Source organism: Rhinolophus hipposideros (genome assembly GCF_964194185.1).
Source record: "Rhinolophus hipposideros genome assembly, chromosome: 6".
In the NCBI taxonomy this organism is placed as follows: domain Eukaryota; kingdom Metazoa; phylum Chordata; class Mammalia; order Chiroptera; family Rhinolophidae; genus Rhinolophus; species Rhinolophus hipposideros.
In genome coordinates this window covers 61,902,314-61,920,076 of record NC_138052.1, presented here as the reverse complement: position 1 = coordinate 61,920,076, position 17,763 = coordinate 61,902,314, and the positions used below count along the sequence as shown (strand labels likewise).

General features: G+C 36.0%; 1 protein-coding gene and 1 pseudogene across 2 annotated transcripts in view; both read right to left on the bottom strand.

Moving 5' to 3' along the window:
- Positions 1-2,896, bottom strand: part of WDR75 (WD repeat domain 75) — a 32,671-nt gene extending 29,775 nt beyond the window's left edge. The window contains exons 1-2 of the mRNA XM_081052201.1: positions 2,493-2,896; positions 119-248 (exon numbers count right to left, since the gene is read on the bottom strand). Coding sequence (XP_080908327.1) covers positions 119-248; positions 2,493-2,578 — 216 coding nt within the window. The 5' untranslated portion in view covers positions 2,579-2,896. The remainder of the gene's footprint in view (positions 1-118; positions 249-2,492) is intronic.
- Positions 2,897-5,525: 2,629 nt separating this feature from the next.
- LOC308499214 (large ribosomal subunit protein uL30-like) lies at positions 5,526-6,271 on the bottom strand (annotated as a pseudogene). The gene has a single exon. The product of its transcript is annotated as a large ribosomal subunit protein uL30-like (transcript).
- Between the last annotated feature and the right edge of the window lie 11,492 nt (positions 6,272-17,763).

Sequence of the window (17,763 nt, the reverse complement as noted above, 5' to 3'; positions counted from 1 at the left end):
GAAAATCAGCATAGATATTTCCCTGATCATTACCTGGAAAGTTTCCCAAATTTAATTCAAGTTTTTCAGGTAACAACAAAGCCAATATTAAAATATTCAATTATAAATCATTTGACACCTGTAGATGGTTGTTGGGGTTGAGCTGAATTCCTGTCACCAGATTTCTGTGCCCTTGCAATATGTGTACACATTCTTCTGTAGCTGTGCTATAAACTTTAACAAAGTCTCCAGAGACGCAGAAGATATATCTGGAAATAAGAGAGAAAAATAAGTTTCACATACTCTATAGACAGTATTTTTTATTGTCCATTAAAAAAATTTAACATGTAACAGGTTTCTTTAAAAATAGTATTTTAAAAACTATGTATTCAAATTTGTGTGCTGCTTAAGTCCATGGGGACATCTAAGACTGATCAGTTCATCAACTATGAAAAGCAGATAAAGGCTAAAGCACTATCTGTGATCTGGTCCATGAGCAGAGGCTCTACAGAATCATCCTGCAAGAACAGCCACCTTAACCAAGTTGTCTGCTCACTAATGGACACAGACACTGCTATGCATTCACTTACTGTCAACACTGATTCGTCAGTGGTTCTGCTAACAGCTGCATCTTCCTGTGCTCTCCAAATCTCCAAAGTTTGCTGGGGACACCAGCTTACAAACACTAAATGAAAGGTTCTCTAGTCAGTGAGGTCTCTTGCATAGCAAAGTAAAAACTGTATGACAGTTATTGTTGCTAAAATGCTTGTTTTGCTTTTGTCTTTCTGGATTTCTGGCTTTCTTCCATATAGCAGAGGCTACTAAATTATTGAATGTTTAGGTTGGAGTAATATTTGTTTGACTATTTTCATAATAAATATAATAACCACAGGAAAAAGCTCAGAAATGCAAAATCTTCTTGTATCTCTCAAATGCAAAATGTTTGTTCTGTGCCTATTCCGTTTAATACTATACATGTGTAACAGTGTTTTTCCATACACTGTAGAACGTACAAATCAAGAATCCTTAGGCTGCCCTCTTCTCTGTGCTCCCAAGGCGTGTGCTTCAAGGCGTGCACGACTTGATCTGGGTATTTTCACATTGTGTTGAAATTACTTGTTTACATCTACATCCATCTCCTGGATCTGGCCATAAGATTCTATAGAGCTGAGGACTTCTTTAAATCTTTGATTCCCAATGTCCAATTCAGTTTGTTGACTAGAACTTGCCTGAACCTCAAAGGTTTTGTAAACTAACCAGATGAAATGAACAAACAATTATTACTGATAGTAAGAGAGTAAATCTTCTGATACTGACTGGGATCACTATTTTACCAATTCTGAGACACTTGATTTTTCCCATGTTCACCTCTCTAAAATCAGGATGCATCTTGTAAGTGCTGCAGCCAAGAGGCAGTCATGGCAAGGTTGAGTGCAACTGTCTAGTAAGATCAAAAAAGTACAAGTAACAAAGCATCCAAAGACTCGGGCCTAGAGGATCCCCTCTGGCCGGATCCTCCTCTCTGTTCCCATGAGCAGCGTAGTTCACTCTTACCATCTCCAGCTTGGACCACTCTTAAGAAGACTTCCTACAGTCTCCAGGTGTGGCCCCTCAACTTACCTTTCATACACAGACTAATTTTTGCAAATCTGAGCATATCATTTCCTTAAATAAATTAAAATCCTTCAATGTTTTCCCATTGCGTTCAGGATATAATCCAAACTCCTAAGCCCTGTGGTGGTTTGACGTGGTCGGAATGGAAATATATTTTCACTGTAACACTGTATGAAGGGGTTTACAACTCCACCAACCCTCTCCCCAAGACACACCCCCTTAGTATCAACAAACAGGTCCTTTAGGCAGTGTTTCCTTGAGATGATGGTGGGTGAAGGAGTACTGTTTGCTAAGAAAACTCCCCCTCACTGATTCTGTCTGATATGCTTCCCCAAGGGGGGAGAATTTCCTTTCTTTTTGCTCCTCAATAGAGAATAATGGATTTGACTATCTCAATGCAAGCCCCCAAAGGAAACTCTCTCTCCATGCTTTTGCACATTCTGCAATCTACACAAAACATTGACTCCGATTAGTTCCTGAAGATTCACCTCAGTTGTCTTTCCAGTGAGGTGGGCTAGGGGAGTGTGGAGAAAGAGGAATCTTTAATCCTTCGGTAATTCCAAGTCACTATTTTGTCCGAAAGTGGGCTACTCCTCGTGGTAGTGCAAGGGCAGTGGTGTCTACATTAGTCCCCGGACCCTTTTCTAGCCGGCTCAACTCTAGACACGTGGGGCCCTCAATGTACCTTCCGGGAAACAGTCCGGGAGCGGGACGCGCGCCCCGTCGCGGGTGTCAGGGACCTTCCCACCTGACAGCCCCGAGACACCAGCTCCCTAGCGCGTGCTTCCTCGGGCCCAGATTCGCCGGCTGGCGAGTCTGGACGCACCTGACAGCTAGTGCCCCCCACCACAGCGATGCGCGCCCCTCAGTCCCGCCGACTGAGCGCAGTGGCCCCATACTTAGAATCCGCAGAGAACACCGCTCTCCTAAAGTTCAACTCGCTGCCGCCGCAATGAACCACGCGGAGACTCTCCTCCTCCACCATCTTCGCGCAAACGCAGGATCACTGGATGGCGGCCCCGCCCCGAACTTCCTTTAACGGAGGCGGGTTGAAAGGACCTGTGTCCCAGCCCACAGAAGCCATGCAGGGGCTCCTCTAGGCCTGAGTCTTTATGGTAGGACCCAGCGCCTGCGCAGCCATCTTTAGTGTGGGCAACGTCACATTAGGACTCGTAACAAATGTAACAGCGAAATAGAGACATAGAGACGATAAATTTATATTCGGTACCTCTAAACTCTTATTTAGTACAGATAACTTTTTCTCCGGTCTTGTCAATCTAATTCTACTGCTTCTTTCGCCGGCAGGAAAGGTGGGGCCAAACGTGTCACGTGACCTCCAGTCTTCTCTTCCTCCCTCCCCGGCCCTCCCCCCACCCCGCCCGCTTCCTGTCGCGTCTCTTTCTCGTCACTATGTTTCGGACGCTGCGAGATGACGCCAGCCTCTCGTGCCAACTGGTGTCTCGGAGGCGCAATTGAGGTCTTCGTTGGGAGGGCAGCGTTCTACCTTTTGCAGTCATTTGCTCCTCTCGTTAGTCGTCATCTTGTCCTGCTCCTCTGGGCGTGGCACACGTTCCCACTTGTGCGCGTCATTTCATGATGTATTGACGTTTACCACAGCCTGTCAGTCTTTCTGGAGGCAAAGAATTGAGAGCCTTTTATACGTGAGGCAATACAAGACAGACGGGATCCCTGTCCTGTCACCTTCCATGGGAGAGAGACGATAAAGATGTCTAACAAAATAATCTCAGATTGTGTGCCGAAGGAAATAAAACAGTAATATGAGAATAAGTTGCTCTGAGGAGGTTTAGGTTTAACCTGATGAATATGTGTTTGTTAAAGTTACGCAGGTTAAAAAAATGGTATTTTAAAAATTCAACGTTAATGCACATTTTATGTAAAATAATTAAATACAGAAATAGAATGGTCCCAGCCCATCCTACAACTCCTGAGTATCTCTCCACCATTAAGCTTGGTGTATATGCTTCCTGATACTTTGCTGGATCTACATGCACCTTAACATTATTCTTCAGGGCAATGCACTACACCCCCGCCCCAGTACATAAAGCATATATATTAAAATCTCATCTCCTTTCTAGTCAGTGCATAATATTTCATAGAGTAAATGTGCCATGATTGATTAAATCATTTCCTCAAAGGGGGATATTTAATCATTTCCAGTTTTTTAAAAGTGGCAAACAGTGCTACAGGACACATAAATTTGTGTGCTGTGGGAGAGATTCCTAGAATAGGTATTAACAAAGCTGAGGGATATGGCACTTTTAACTTTGAGTGAATGTTTTGTGGAATTGACATGTGTCCCTGGGAAAACCAGGAGGAATAACTAATGGTAGCTGAAAAAGGGAAACTTTTTTTTTTTTTAATCTAAAGTTTCGGGAAAATCTGTAAGGAGAGAGTATTATAAGAGAATATGATTTTTAAAGAAGAAATTAGGAGGGAAAAGGACTGATGAAATGATGTAAGGCAAGCAAAATTGCTTATAAATACTGCTTCATGAGCAATAATTCAAAGGTAGCAAGGGCTGGGCTATCCATTGTTTAATATTTAGATTGTAATGTGGAGTTTCACTTTGTCAAGAATTGTTAAGGATGATGAATTCTGCTTCTTAAGTCTAATATTTCCTTTCATATACTGGCATTTGCATATCATACATTAGTCTGGCCCTTAAGCGCCAAAGCACTAGCAAAATTTTCTCAAGTGTTTGGAGGATTGGAGAGAATATAATGTTGAAGATAATAGAAGGTGGCTAATACCCTCTGCATGTGGTGTTAAACTATCAGATACTTCCCTAGGCATTTCATAGAAAAGAGCAAGGGAAATTTCGCTTATTCTTTGAGAAAGGAAGCCAAGCATCTATGACAGGTCCCTGGCTCTCTCTAGCCTTTCTCTCTAGGTTCTTTTCTTTCTGAGTCCTCATCAGAATCATCTTTAAAAATACCTTCGTGGCAATATTAACTTTTTCTAGCACACACCTTAAAATTCTTCCAGCCTCTACCCTTATCTAGTTCCAAAGCTGCTTCCACATTTTTAGGTATTTGTTAGTTATAACAGCATCCCACTCTCGGTACCAAAATATTACTCAGGGTTCTCCAGAAAAACAGAACCAGTATTTATTTATTTATTTATTTATTTATTTATTTATTTATTTATTTATTAAAAGGAATTGGCGTATTCAGTGATGGAGGCTGAAAAGTCCCACAATCTGCAGTCTGCATGTTGGACATCCTGGGAAGCAGATGTGTAATTCAGTCTGAGTTTTGCTGCAGAATCACCTCCCAAAATTCAGTTTTGTGTGCCTGGTGTGCTAGTAAACCGAAACATTAAGAAACTACTGCTTGGAGATAGAACTGTTTATTCGATTTGGCCAAAACAAGAGGATGAGGACGGGGGAGCAAGATCTCTCAAATCTGTCTCTCCCTCACAAGGCAAAAGTATGGAGCTTTTATGCAGCTAGGCACTTCAGGGAACTGAGAGAGAGGTCTTTGTTTCTTTAGTCATAGATGATACTTTTTCGTATCAGACACCTGACCACAGCTACCTTGAAGACATTTTTTCCTTCCTCAAAACAAACTCAAATTCTCCTATAGGCCGTGAAGTTATCTCTTTCTGCTTGACAAAGAGAAATCACATCAGCAACACAAAATTATATTATGAGAGCAAGGGGTGCTGGGTTGAAGAACCAAGATTCTGCAGAATATCTCATAATTGTGTATCAGTGACATTATCTTTAAAGCAAAAGGCAGAAACTAGACATCTTGTGACTATTGCCATTGTTTAAGCTATCATTGTTTTGTGCTTAACTCACTATATTTTTCTGTTATCTCAAGTGGAGTGTACCTTTTTTTTCAACTTGAAAACAGTTGCTGTTTATTTTACTAACTGACCAGATTACAAAAATATCCGTGATAGACACCTTAGTTCATCCTCCTAATAAGCCTGTAGATCTGGTCTTCCCTGTTGCCAGCATCTCCCCTTCTACAAAGTGGGTGGTCTTTTTCTTCATTCCACCTCGTGGAGAAGACAATGGGGAGGGCACAGGAAGTTTGCTTCTTTGGAGCAGTTTCCAACAGTGTAGATCTCATGAATCAGATCCTCCATGCAGATGCTGCTGTATTTACCAAGAGATCGAACAATCAATGTGTTATCTGTCAGGGCAATTCGCCTTTTTTGATTTTGCCATAACCACGCTTGTAGATCAATTCATTTACTGATTTCAGGTGTGGGTACCCCCGTGCATGTATGGCTCCACAATCCTCAGCATGTTAATGGAAGCCTTGTTGAGCGTGACAAAGGTGCCATTGAAGATCTGGTGAAGGCCAAGAAGCTGCAGCACCTTTCGAATTTTTGGGCTCACACTATTGATGCCTCCGATCCTGATGAAAATTGCCAGTTTGGGTTCCGCAGGTACATAGAAGTTGCCAGCTTTGCCTGCTGTCCTCGCCATTTGAAGCTCAGTCCTGGACATCTGTCTATATTCTTTGTGATAGTGTTTAGCTAAATTTTCATAGATAGCTTCCTTCTTGCCATTAGAAGCATATTTTGGGCAATCTTCTTTCTCAGGCACTTCATCTTCAACTCTGAAATTCCTTTGCTTTTTCTTAAGGGTTTCTGCCACAGCAGGAACCTTCTTCTCTTCTGCATCTTCCATGGTTCCCGCCGGAAAAAGAGCCAGAGTGTACTTTTAAACACCTCTCCTGGAACTTCTTTACAGGCAGTCCTTCAGAAAATGACTAACATACTTTCTTAATCTTTGGCTATAAGTTGTGTGACAACCAAAGCAATGGAAACATTTAGTTAAAGCCTATACCTATACCCTGATTAAGAATTATTTAATTCTAGCTGCCAAAAGTACTAGGGCCGTTAGAGTCACAAGGTGTTTGGCTATCGTGTGAAGGCTTGAGAAACAGGGGAGATGATAGTGTAAATATAGTCTAAGTGCAGGAGAAAGATGTACCAGCTTAGCAGTCAGGTAGAGAAGGAATGACTTCTCCATTCCTCCTCCTCCTTGTTCTGTTCAGACCTGTAAGTGGCCGTGAATGATGCTCACCCACATTGGGGAGGGCAATTTGCTTTATTGAGTCCACAGACTCAAATGCTAAACTCATCCAGACAAACCTAGAAGTAATGTCTAGCCAAATATCAGGGCACTTCATGACCCCACTTAAGTTCATGCATAAAATTAACTGTCAAGCAGGGAACCACTGAGCTGGTCTCTGTTTCTACAGTTTGTTTTCCAGAAAGTCTAACCTTTTGAGTCTAGCTTCTTTCACTTAGCATAATGCATTTGAGATTCATGTAGTGTTGTTGTGTTGATCAATGGTTCCTGCTCCCTTTTTTTATTGCTGAATGTATTCTATTGTATGGATAATCCACAGTTTGTTTATCCATTCTTTTGTGGAAAGAAGTTTGCTTTTTTCCTGTTTTGGAAATTACGAATATTATTGCTCTAAACATTCATTTGTAGGTTTTTGTGTGAACATAAATTTTTATTTCTCCAGGATAAATAACTAACAAGTGGGATTGCTGGCTCAAATCAAGTTTAAATTTTTAAGAAACTGCCACACTATTTCCCCAGAGTTTCTCTACCATTTTGCATAACAGTCAGTAATGTGTGAAAGTTTTAGTTGCTTCACATCCTTGTCAGCATTTGGTGGTGTAATATTTTTTATTTTAGCCATTATGATAAGTTTATAGTGGGATTTCATTGTTTTAATTTTCATTTTACTAGTGACTAATGATGTTGGGCATCTTTTCATGTGTTCATCCTCCTACACCCTGCTCCCATCCCAAACAATCCAACAGAAAAATATACGAAGAGTATTAGAAGAGCAAATCCAATAGTCTATAAACCTGTTTTCCAGACATAGTCAAGAACAAGATGCAGAAAGTTTGAAAATAAGGGCAGGAAAAAATATAACAGGAAAATGCTATAAAAGAAATGTAGGTATAGCAATATTTAAATCAGTATAATTTAGGGAAAACAATCTTTTAAAGGAACAAAGAAATACTTTTATATTTTAAAAGATATATTTCACTAAGAAGATGTGAATCATGAACATTTTATTATTTACCAACATAGCTCCAAACTACATTGAAAAAGACTAATAGAAATTAAGGTGAAATTGACAATCACAAATCAATTGATCACGTGGTCAAAAAAGTAAAGATATAGAATGTGCCAGTAACACAAATAGCCAGATTGATCTAATTTACATACATACCCAACAGACAACATATTTTTTTCCTCAAACACACACTATAATATTCACAAAAACAGACCATTATTTAGATCATAAAGACTATTTAAACAAATTTCCAAAAGCATACATCATGAAGGCCATATTTACTGACCACAGTGCAACAAAATTAGAAATTTAAAACAAAATAGTTCCCAAGAGGACAATGAAGAAAACAAAGCCAAATTATCCATTTAGAAATTTAAAACTTTTTCCTAAATAACTGAAGTTAAAGTATAATCAAAATAGATCACAGCACTAATAGAAATGAATGATGAATGATGATAGCCCTAATTTATCAAAACTGCAAAGAAAGCAATACTCAGAGAAAAATTTATATCTTTGAATGGCATTATTAGATCACAAAAAGACTGAAAATTAATTCGCTAAGCTTTTATCTTAAGAAGAAAGAATGAGAATAACAAGATAAACCCAGTTTAGAGTTCTTTCCATTATATTCCACTAATGTTTCTTCTTAATGGAAGGGAATATTATTCCTTTGTGTTTGTTGATCCCAAATTTTTAATCCTAATGTTTGGATAGATCCTCATGTTGCTTTTCTATCATACAGAGAAAGCTTTGCCTATAAAGTTTGCTTGTATACAAAATATATGAGTTAAAAGATTTTGATATCTAATGTTGCTGTGTTGTGTGACTAAGGATTCACTCTTAAGGGTCAGAAGACTAGAAAGGAATAGTTTTTCCAACATCATTCGGTCTTAGAAATCAATTTAAGAGCTGGAGGAGAATAAGGGGAAACCATTGCTATTTTGCATAGTAATATAAAGAGCTTTTTTTTTTCAGTGAACATAAACATCTGTGTATATTATGTTAAATTAAGAAAATTTTTTGACTTTAAGATGAATTGTTACTGTATTTCTTTGAGAATTACTGTTTTTTGTCCAGAGAGCTGTGTGTAAGATTCCCCCATGATTTTGTACTTGTGAAGATTGAGGAACTGTTATTTGAACCTCGTCTGGAGATCCTTAATTCTGCATGATGCCCTGTAACTTCATTTTTAAGAACAAATCAATATAGCATCCAATAATATATGACCCACAAGCTTTCTATTTTAAAAAAATTACATCAATCATTTAAAGTAAATAGACTCAGTGATGGAGTTTTTACTTTTACCTGCATATCCAAGTCTCACCTTGCGTTTATCCCACTCCTTCATTCCTTTACTCAATGCTACCACTTACCCCGAAAACACATTACATTATACTTTGTTGTGAAAGGGACCTATGAACCTACGTTTCTTCTCCTTTCTTTGTTAGAATTCTTCTTCTTCCTTACAATGTACATGCATCCTCTCAGAACAGAAGATCTCAGTGAAATATTAGGAGGAAGGCTTCACATCTCCTTGGACCCTCAAATCCTTTTTAACATTTATTTATTAATTTTTTTCCTGGAGATTTGGCAGTGATTTACTGGTTGACTTTAATTTCAGGGCTCTGTTACCTCACCCTACTTACTCAGGGTAAGGAATTAGAAGATCTGAGCTGCTAGATTATTCTCAGTTTGGGAAATCAATGATTTCATATAAACTCATAGACGTTGATGCGGCAGAGTGATTATATCTACAATGGGAAAAATGCATCATATGTTGAATCAATGATTCCCCATGACCTATAGGCTGAAATCCAGGCTTCTTGACCTGGCAATAAAGAACTGCCACAAATCGTCCTGGGTTGTCTTTCTAATCTTTTTCTTGCCTCTATGAACTTCACTGTGGGTATGATCCCCCAGCATTCCATGATGATTCTAGATCTTTATCTGTACCTTTATTTAATGTTATCTACCGGAAATGTCCTCTTGTTTTCATTTTGCATACTTTAATCTTTCTTTCCAAGAGCCTTAAAACTTCTCAATTCTCTTCCATGAACATTCTCATGTATCTTCCTACTTTCCACCCAGAGCACTTAAAATTTTCTTTACCACTCATTGCCACACAATTATAGTATAATAGCTTTGAGTTCTCTCACATTAATACTTGTCTGTATTTTGATGATAACAGATTTATGCTCTTTGAAGGCAAGGCAATATATTGCTCTAGATATCATAATGCAATGCTTCAATCACTGTGAGTCCATAGTTACTACTCATTGGTTGATGATTCGTTAGTGTGTAAATTATCTGGGAATAGACCCTATATTGTGAAAACAATTAACAGTATTTGCATACCAGAGGTTTGAACTGATAACCACAGAACTAGATATGAAAATTATTTAAAAATTTAAACTGCAACTGCAAAAATACAGACATACCGCATGGTGGCAGCAAAGGCACAGCATTCTTTTTGTAGGTTTTGTATTATACTTCAGTCTACCAGAAATTATAATGATCAGATTATCACATTGAAAAACTATTTTAATGTCTATCTAATAAGTAAGCTTAGTGGAATGTTATGGATTGAGCATTTTTTAATATAAGGAAATTCAAATATTTGGATCTTTAATTGTCTTTATTTAAAAAGAAAATACCTCTCTAAAGTCTAGAAATCCTCCATATTGTTTTGGAATCTGATTCCTCTTCCCTCACTGTCTTATGCCTCGCTACTATGAAAGTTTCATGAGAATTAGGAGCTGTTTTTTGACATTTGGGTTTTGAGGCTTGGGGTCATTGGTGACTCACAGGACAATATGCTGTGTAGAATGTGGACCTATACAAATTCCAGCTGTTGGTGGTACATGTAGTTCTTTTGCAGACAGGCTACTTAGGCATGTTGCCGAAGTTTAATTTCCATGTATAAAGTCATACTTAAAGTATGTAAACTGAAACAGATGTTAGTACTCTGAGAATGCATTTGGTGCACGAAGGAACAGTTTCTTAGCCTCTGCTTCCACCCCCACTTTATTTTGAAACCCCTTTTGACTAGAAAAGGGCCTCTGGAGAACTATCTAGTGTCTTTGACCCCATTAGCATGTAGCAATTCATTCCTGGGAAACAGTTGCCCCAAATAAATTTTAGACTCTGCTTTAACCATCTTCTTTAATATTCGTTTCCTTTCCTATAAGCTTTGTTTAATTGTTCTTTAATTAGGAAGCTATTCACCCTAATAATACAACATTTCTTAAAACCAAGCTAGATCATACTGATATTATTTTAATAATAACTCTGAACTTTTAATTTATTTATCTAAAGATTAGCAGTCAAGGCAGATGTTTGTATAACATATATGGCCCTTCTCACTTCTGTGGTGCCAGATGTTAAAGCACACTATATTGAAAGTCTTACAATATTTGAATTATGTTGTTGGTAGTTTATAAATAGAACACAAATGATAATTTGTGCTTCCAATAACCCCCCCCCCAAAAAAAAAAAGAGAAAAGGTAGTTATTACAAGTAACATCTAACTAACTACTTTCTTTTCATCTTCTGTCCTTCTTTGCTCCCTTTCTCCTTTTCTCTTTTCAAAGATATTTGTTAAGGGCCTACCTACCTCATGTAGTATCCTAGGCTCACCAAAAGGATTAAGACAGATCCTGGTCTTAAGAAGTATTCAATATAATGCAGAAAAGAAAGACAAATTAAAAGTCTCTACCACCACAGAAGAGCCAACCCATAATTCTGAGAAACTAAAGAAGACTATAGGGGAGAGGATATTGGAGTGAGGCATTGGATGATGGAGGGGACTCCCTAGTCAGTGATGGGAAAGCAGATTTCCTAGTCAGCCGAGTGGAATGAGCACTACTACATGGGTTTGTGGAACATGAAGGACTCTGGTAGGGTTTTCTTAACAGATTTTGTGGGGGCACAAATTAGGTGATGAGAACAGAGAAAAGGTTGAGACCAGTTTTAGCTATGCCTAAAGGTTTGGAAACATAAATGCAAAATCTTTCTTTAATAAAAAATTAATGATTTTAATTTTAAAGTCTTGATGAAATGTTTTGATTTATGATAAATTTTGATTCATATTACTTCAAGATGATAGTATATGACCGTTTTCTGCATGATAAAAATTAAGACAGATGTCATAATTGATGTTCTTAGAGTTAGTGAGTTACCTTCTACATGTATCAGTAAAATACATCCATTGACTAAAAATTTGTGGAATTCTATGTATATTCTTGTTTTGTTATGTAAACATAAAAAGCCTCTGAATTTATCTTTATATTTAATCATTCAAGTTCATAGATATTTAGCTTCTAGATTAAGAAGCAGAGCTTTAATGAAAAGTATGTATTATGCATTCGTATGATTACGATACAGATGTATAATTATAATGCTGTACTGGTAATCGATAATTCAGCCCTTATTAATGGCCAGTTTAGATGGCTAAATGATAGCTCAATATTAAATATAAGAAATGATTTAATTATCTAGATTGTATTTTCCTCATGAAGTCAAATTCAGAGTATTTGTGGGGAAACTTATGTTCAAAAAATAAATTCTGGGTTATTTTGTCTAGCTTTTACAGTCAATGATAGAGGGAAGTGTTTCAGTAGATCTCTGTTTTTTTTAGATACATAATACTATTTTACTACTTTATAAAAATAAGTTCAATTTTCTACTTCTGGTTTTAATATTTGTTTTGTTCTAAAATCATACATTTTTTGGTCTTGACTCTACAGTCTTAGATACATGAAAATAAGTGATGTTATTTGGTGGGACATATTTGGATATCCTTAAAAATATTGTTGGAAGTTTGGCCTGGGAATATTTTATGCATTTTATTTTTCTATTGGATCACAATAAAACGTACTTGTAAATAAAGAGGGAAGCATTCATATTGCTCTCTCCCATTTAATGCCTGACATTGAACTCCCTCTTTATTTTTTCAGCTTGCATTGTAATTCTAAAACAAACAGATTATAAGTGCTCTACTTTCCATTTTAAAGTTTCCATTAAACTGTGGTCAGGGAGTGGATTGAAAATTATTATGACATTCTTCAGGTTTTCTAGTCCGCTTGTGTGATTTTATAAACAGTAAGGCCTCAGTAATTTCATTTATGAAAGCCACTTGAAAAAATAATTGGCTAATGTTGTCAGAAATAGATTCAATCTTATAACGAGATGTTATAAAGATTGTTTTTATTTTTTACATTAAAATAATTATATTTTTAGGATGAAGTGAATAGTTTTGAAGGAATTACTTGGTGGATTTAATCTGAATTTTTGCAATTACTTAAGGTTTCCTTGCCTCCCAATTAGAAATAGAATCTAATTAATTTCTAGGACTTCTCAGAGAAAGTATTAAGGCAAAACTAAAGATAATTTTCTTGTTTCATTAATCCCTTACACAATACTGTAGAACAATGCTAACTGAGAAATTAGGTTTACATTTCTGATTGACTAGGACGTATCTCGTAGCGTAGAGTGGATTTATAAAAATTCATAAGATATAAGGGTATTTCTATAGTTCTGTGAACAGAATCTATCCTGTCATTTTGTGAGTGTAATTTTCTGTTGAAACAAAGAAATAATAGACTTTCAGAAAGCAGTATCACTAAACGACAATAAGTGCCATGAGTGAAATTTTATAAACAGGACTTCAAATAAGGAAATGGATTCGTGCTGATTTCCAGGTAAATGACTGTAGTCATAAAATTAAACCCCGAAGTACTCAGACCATGGACACCTTCAGTTAGTTCACTTTCCTTTGATCGTTACCAGGCTAGGTTTTCACAACTAAAGTTAAGAGGACCAGTTGAATAAATAATCCAGTTTGTTATATCAAAACACCTGGTAGGCTCACAAATATTCCTGGATAACTCAGGATAACGTGGTTAAATCATTGTGTCAGGATTTACATGGAATAACTTTCATCACTACACGTCACGGTGGTTCAGGTCTACAGGAGCTCAAGGGAATAGTAGAGGTGGTGATTGTGTCTTGTATGGCTTCTGTCCATTGTTTAGAAAGATGATTTAAAGTAAGGCTGGTGGTGGTAAAAAGATGAATGAATATATATGAATCATGGTATTTCATTTTTATTATATTCCAATATCTTTATTTAAAAATTCTTATTTTTTTGAGATATAATAGATACGTGACATTGCTTAAGATATGTAAGATTATGATATAGAATGTATTGATTTGACACATTTATATTCCAATTCAAAGAATGACTATTAAAGATCACTATGGTTTTATTCTGTGGGTTGCTTTTCTTTTTATGATTTACATCCTGTGGTCTTCAGACCAGTATTAAGAATTAATAGTCAGGTTTTGTGTTTTTTTTTTTTTAACAATTTCATTGAAGTATAATTGACAAAGAAAAATTGGATGGTATACAACTTGAAGTTTTGATAGTCAAACATGTTTTTAAGAGTCTGATTTGAATGTAGTATGTCAACTCTATTTACATGGTAACACTATCTATGCACTTTCTTTTAACATCACACCATCTAGAGGCAAAAAGGGAAACTATACATATATCCAGGCACTACAGTTTATAATACAAGTAGAATATTAATGTCTGTGAGATGGAATTAACTTACTTTTTTGCTTCAGCTATAGCCTCTTATTTCAGATAACAGTATTATTTTTACTCACATTTATATTCACTTACTTTTGTCCTTCACTTAGAAACAATAATGGCTTTTTGACTTGAAATGGGTCCCTTGTGCTAAATAATTGGCTAAATAATATAGCATAAATTTTTTTACAACCCCCACCCCCCTCCACATACACAATAGAGTGGATTTCATCTTAATATGTAAATCAAACACATGAATCTGGGTCAAGGGTGGCCAAGTAAACAGAATCAGTCAACCCAATCTTGGTTTGAACAGCCTTAAATAATACACTGTACTTTTACCATCAAAAATACTGCATCCATCCTTAGCAAAAGATCTTCAAACTGCCATAACAAGAGCTGGAGTTGAAGTTGCTGTTACTGGAAAGGCAACCTTAATATTTTCCTCTTCCCAGAAAATGAAAAACAGAGAAACCCTCATTTCCTGACTACATGTCAAGTGTTACAAATATCTTAAAGCAAAGAAAATGGAGCCTGCCTTTGTTCAGTACCACGATGCTAGTAAAGAAGTATTGTCTTGCTGTCGTATTCCTGCAAGTTAATTTATATGTTGTTTTAGAAAGAAATTCTGTTTCTATTAAAATTATGTCTCTGGGTAGGTGATTCATAAACAGAGGACCTGGAAATGGAATCAGTCTCTTGAGCCTATTTACATTCTTAATCACACACAGCTGCTGAGTTGATGGAGGATTTTGGGTTTTTCAAAAGCAGAGTATTATCTTGTGCAATTAAAATGTTAGATCATGGTCACATTAAAACAACAGCAAGTAACATAATAGCTTAGAAACCTAAGTTTTGAAGAAGGTGGAGATCCCTTTCAATGTGTGGTGAACCTCTTTTTAGGTATTTGGAACTCAGCTTTTAGCACATTTTAAAAACTTTTCCTTTGATGCAAAACAGCTGTAGCCATGTTTTGAGTGATATAAACATCCCCCTCCACCTCCTCCTTATTCTTACACTTTCCAAGCTCAAGGCAAAGGATTTAAAAACTGCAGTTTTTTTCTTATCATGGACTTCCGACAAATGTTTATCTTTTCAATTAAATAACACTTCATCAGAAAACTTTTACAGAGGTGGACTTTGAACAGTTAGCAAATAACTGTTCGAAGCAAATATAAAGGTTGGAAAATAATTAAAAATAAATTAGTATAATCTTAAAACGTCTTCTTATTGTATAGTCATTAATAAATTTTCATTGCATTTTCTGTTTGGGAAGAACTTGACCAGTACAAACAGTATAGATTAATATACGTTCAATAAGTATTTTGGTTGGAACAGGCAAAGCAATTACAATTCTTTTCTCTTTGAGGTTATAGGAAGGGATCCTTCCAGTTTCTTCAACCCCTATAAATTATAGCTCCATCTTCCTCGCTTTTGTGATGGCTTGTCTATAGGCTCTGTCTGAACAAAGTTAACGTCCTGTGTCATCATTGGGGACTGTCCCACACCTTAGAAGCTGTAGTAACAAATTAATAGCTGTTTCTTGGCATCTTGTATTTGAATAACATCATGCACATAATAGCTTTCTGACTTGAAGTGGCTTTTAATATATAAGTAATCCAGTCCGAACCAATTTTCAAGCAATTTTCCTAGTCATATGGCTAGAGGTCAGAGCTCGGTCAATCATGTTTAGCTAGAGAACTTTTTCCATACAGAAAATTTCTTCTAAGACCCCCAAGGAGTACATTTTCTGGTGGAGCTTAGCAGGGGAAGAACTCGATTTTAGACCAAGGAGAAGTACAAGGATACGATTTTCATTTGTGGGAGGAAATAAGCACTAAAATTAATTTTTTAGATTTTAGCAATAAAAGCTTTTTGATAATCTTGGAAATTTCTGAACGTAGTCAACATTTAATGGTGTCTGAGATGGTATTATCTTAGAGATCGAATCTACTTCCTCTTTGCTTTATTTGTCAAATATATTGTTACCAAAAGATACATTAGTAGAAATATATCTTTAAAAGCATTAATCCCATGTTTTTAGAAGTATAGCATACAAGTTAAAATTGACAATTTCTAGCACATTATTAATAATGGATTTTCTTTGTATTACTTTGAATTTATTTTCATTCTTTAGTCATTCATTGATTCAAATATTTAATATTAGTATTTGGAAATGTGAAAAGTAGTTACTATATGCTTTGATCTTAGCTGAAATAGATTTTCCTTTAATCACTGAATGAAGTGGTTGCAAACACTCTTGAAAGAAGTAAGCTACTTATATTTATTGTTTTGAGAAGAAAGTAATAATTTTAAATGATGCAACAGATTATTTCATTAGTTCCAAAAATAATTTCTAAAGGATCACAAATGTTGACTAAGTTTTGACAGTAATTTTAAAAGTTGTCAGAAGAACCCTGGTACAAAAGTGATTTTTAACTGAAATGTACATAAATCTACATTGAGTTCATGCTTATAGATACCTATCTGGTCCTACACGCATTTTCCACTGTGAGCATGGAATAAGTTGTGCACAAGAGTTTGTCTTTTTTGATTTAACATAGTATTATGTTACATGCCTCTGCTTTGTATTTTTAACCTAGTTCTTTTGGGTCTGTGTTTCCTGCATGCCTCCCCAATGGCTTATGTGTAGAATGTTCTATAGAGTGCAATAATCTTAAGCAAGTTCCATGATACTAAACTTGTTAAAAGGTAATTTAATTGCAAATGGATATCCTATGTCATTGTGGGTTTTCTTGAGTGTTTTTTTTATATTTATTTTCATTCAATTAATTGTAATACTTTCCATTTAGTAATAATTATATTGATATTAATGGCTAATACCTATAGAGCATCTCCTATATGCTAACAAAGTACTTTTACTGGATTACTTATTTCTCACAGCTACCCTATCAAGTAGGTAGTTACTAACATTTTGTAGATAAGAAAACTGAGGCACACAGATATTTTGTAAAATGTAGATCACCCAAGTTCCACATTTGTTTTAGAATTTCTTTTGACTAGAAAAGGCAGTACATGCTCATAAATAAAAAAACAGACATTTAACAAAAGAAAAATGTAAAATATGTTCATAGTTCATCTGAGACCTACTACTAATTATTACCGCTAATACCCTATTTCTTTAGATGCCATGTATAAATATGTATATTTATTGCAATATTTTCTCAAACAATTTATTATGTCATAGCACCTGACATACTCAAAACTGTACGTACTTGGATAACTCAGGATAATGTGGTTAATTGACTGTGTTAATATTTTTTTCTGGAGTGCCTGTCATCACTACATGTTACTGTGGTTCTGTTCTACACGAATTCCAGGGAATAGTAGAGATGGTGATTGTATGTTATATGGCACATAATTAGACAGATATTTTATTTCTATTATACTTCTATTGACTAATTAGGTTGTTTCACCTTTACACTATTATAGCAAAAAGCAAGATTAATTTACTAAAAATTGTGTACACACGCA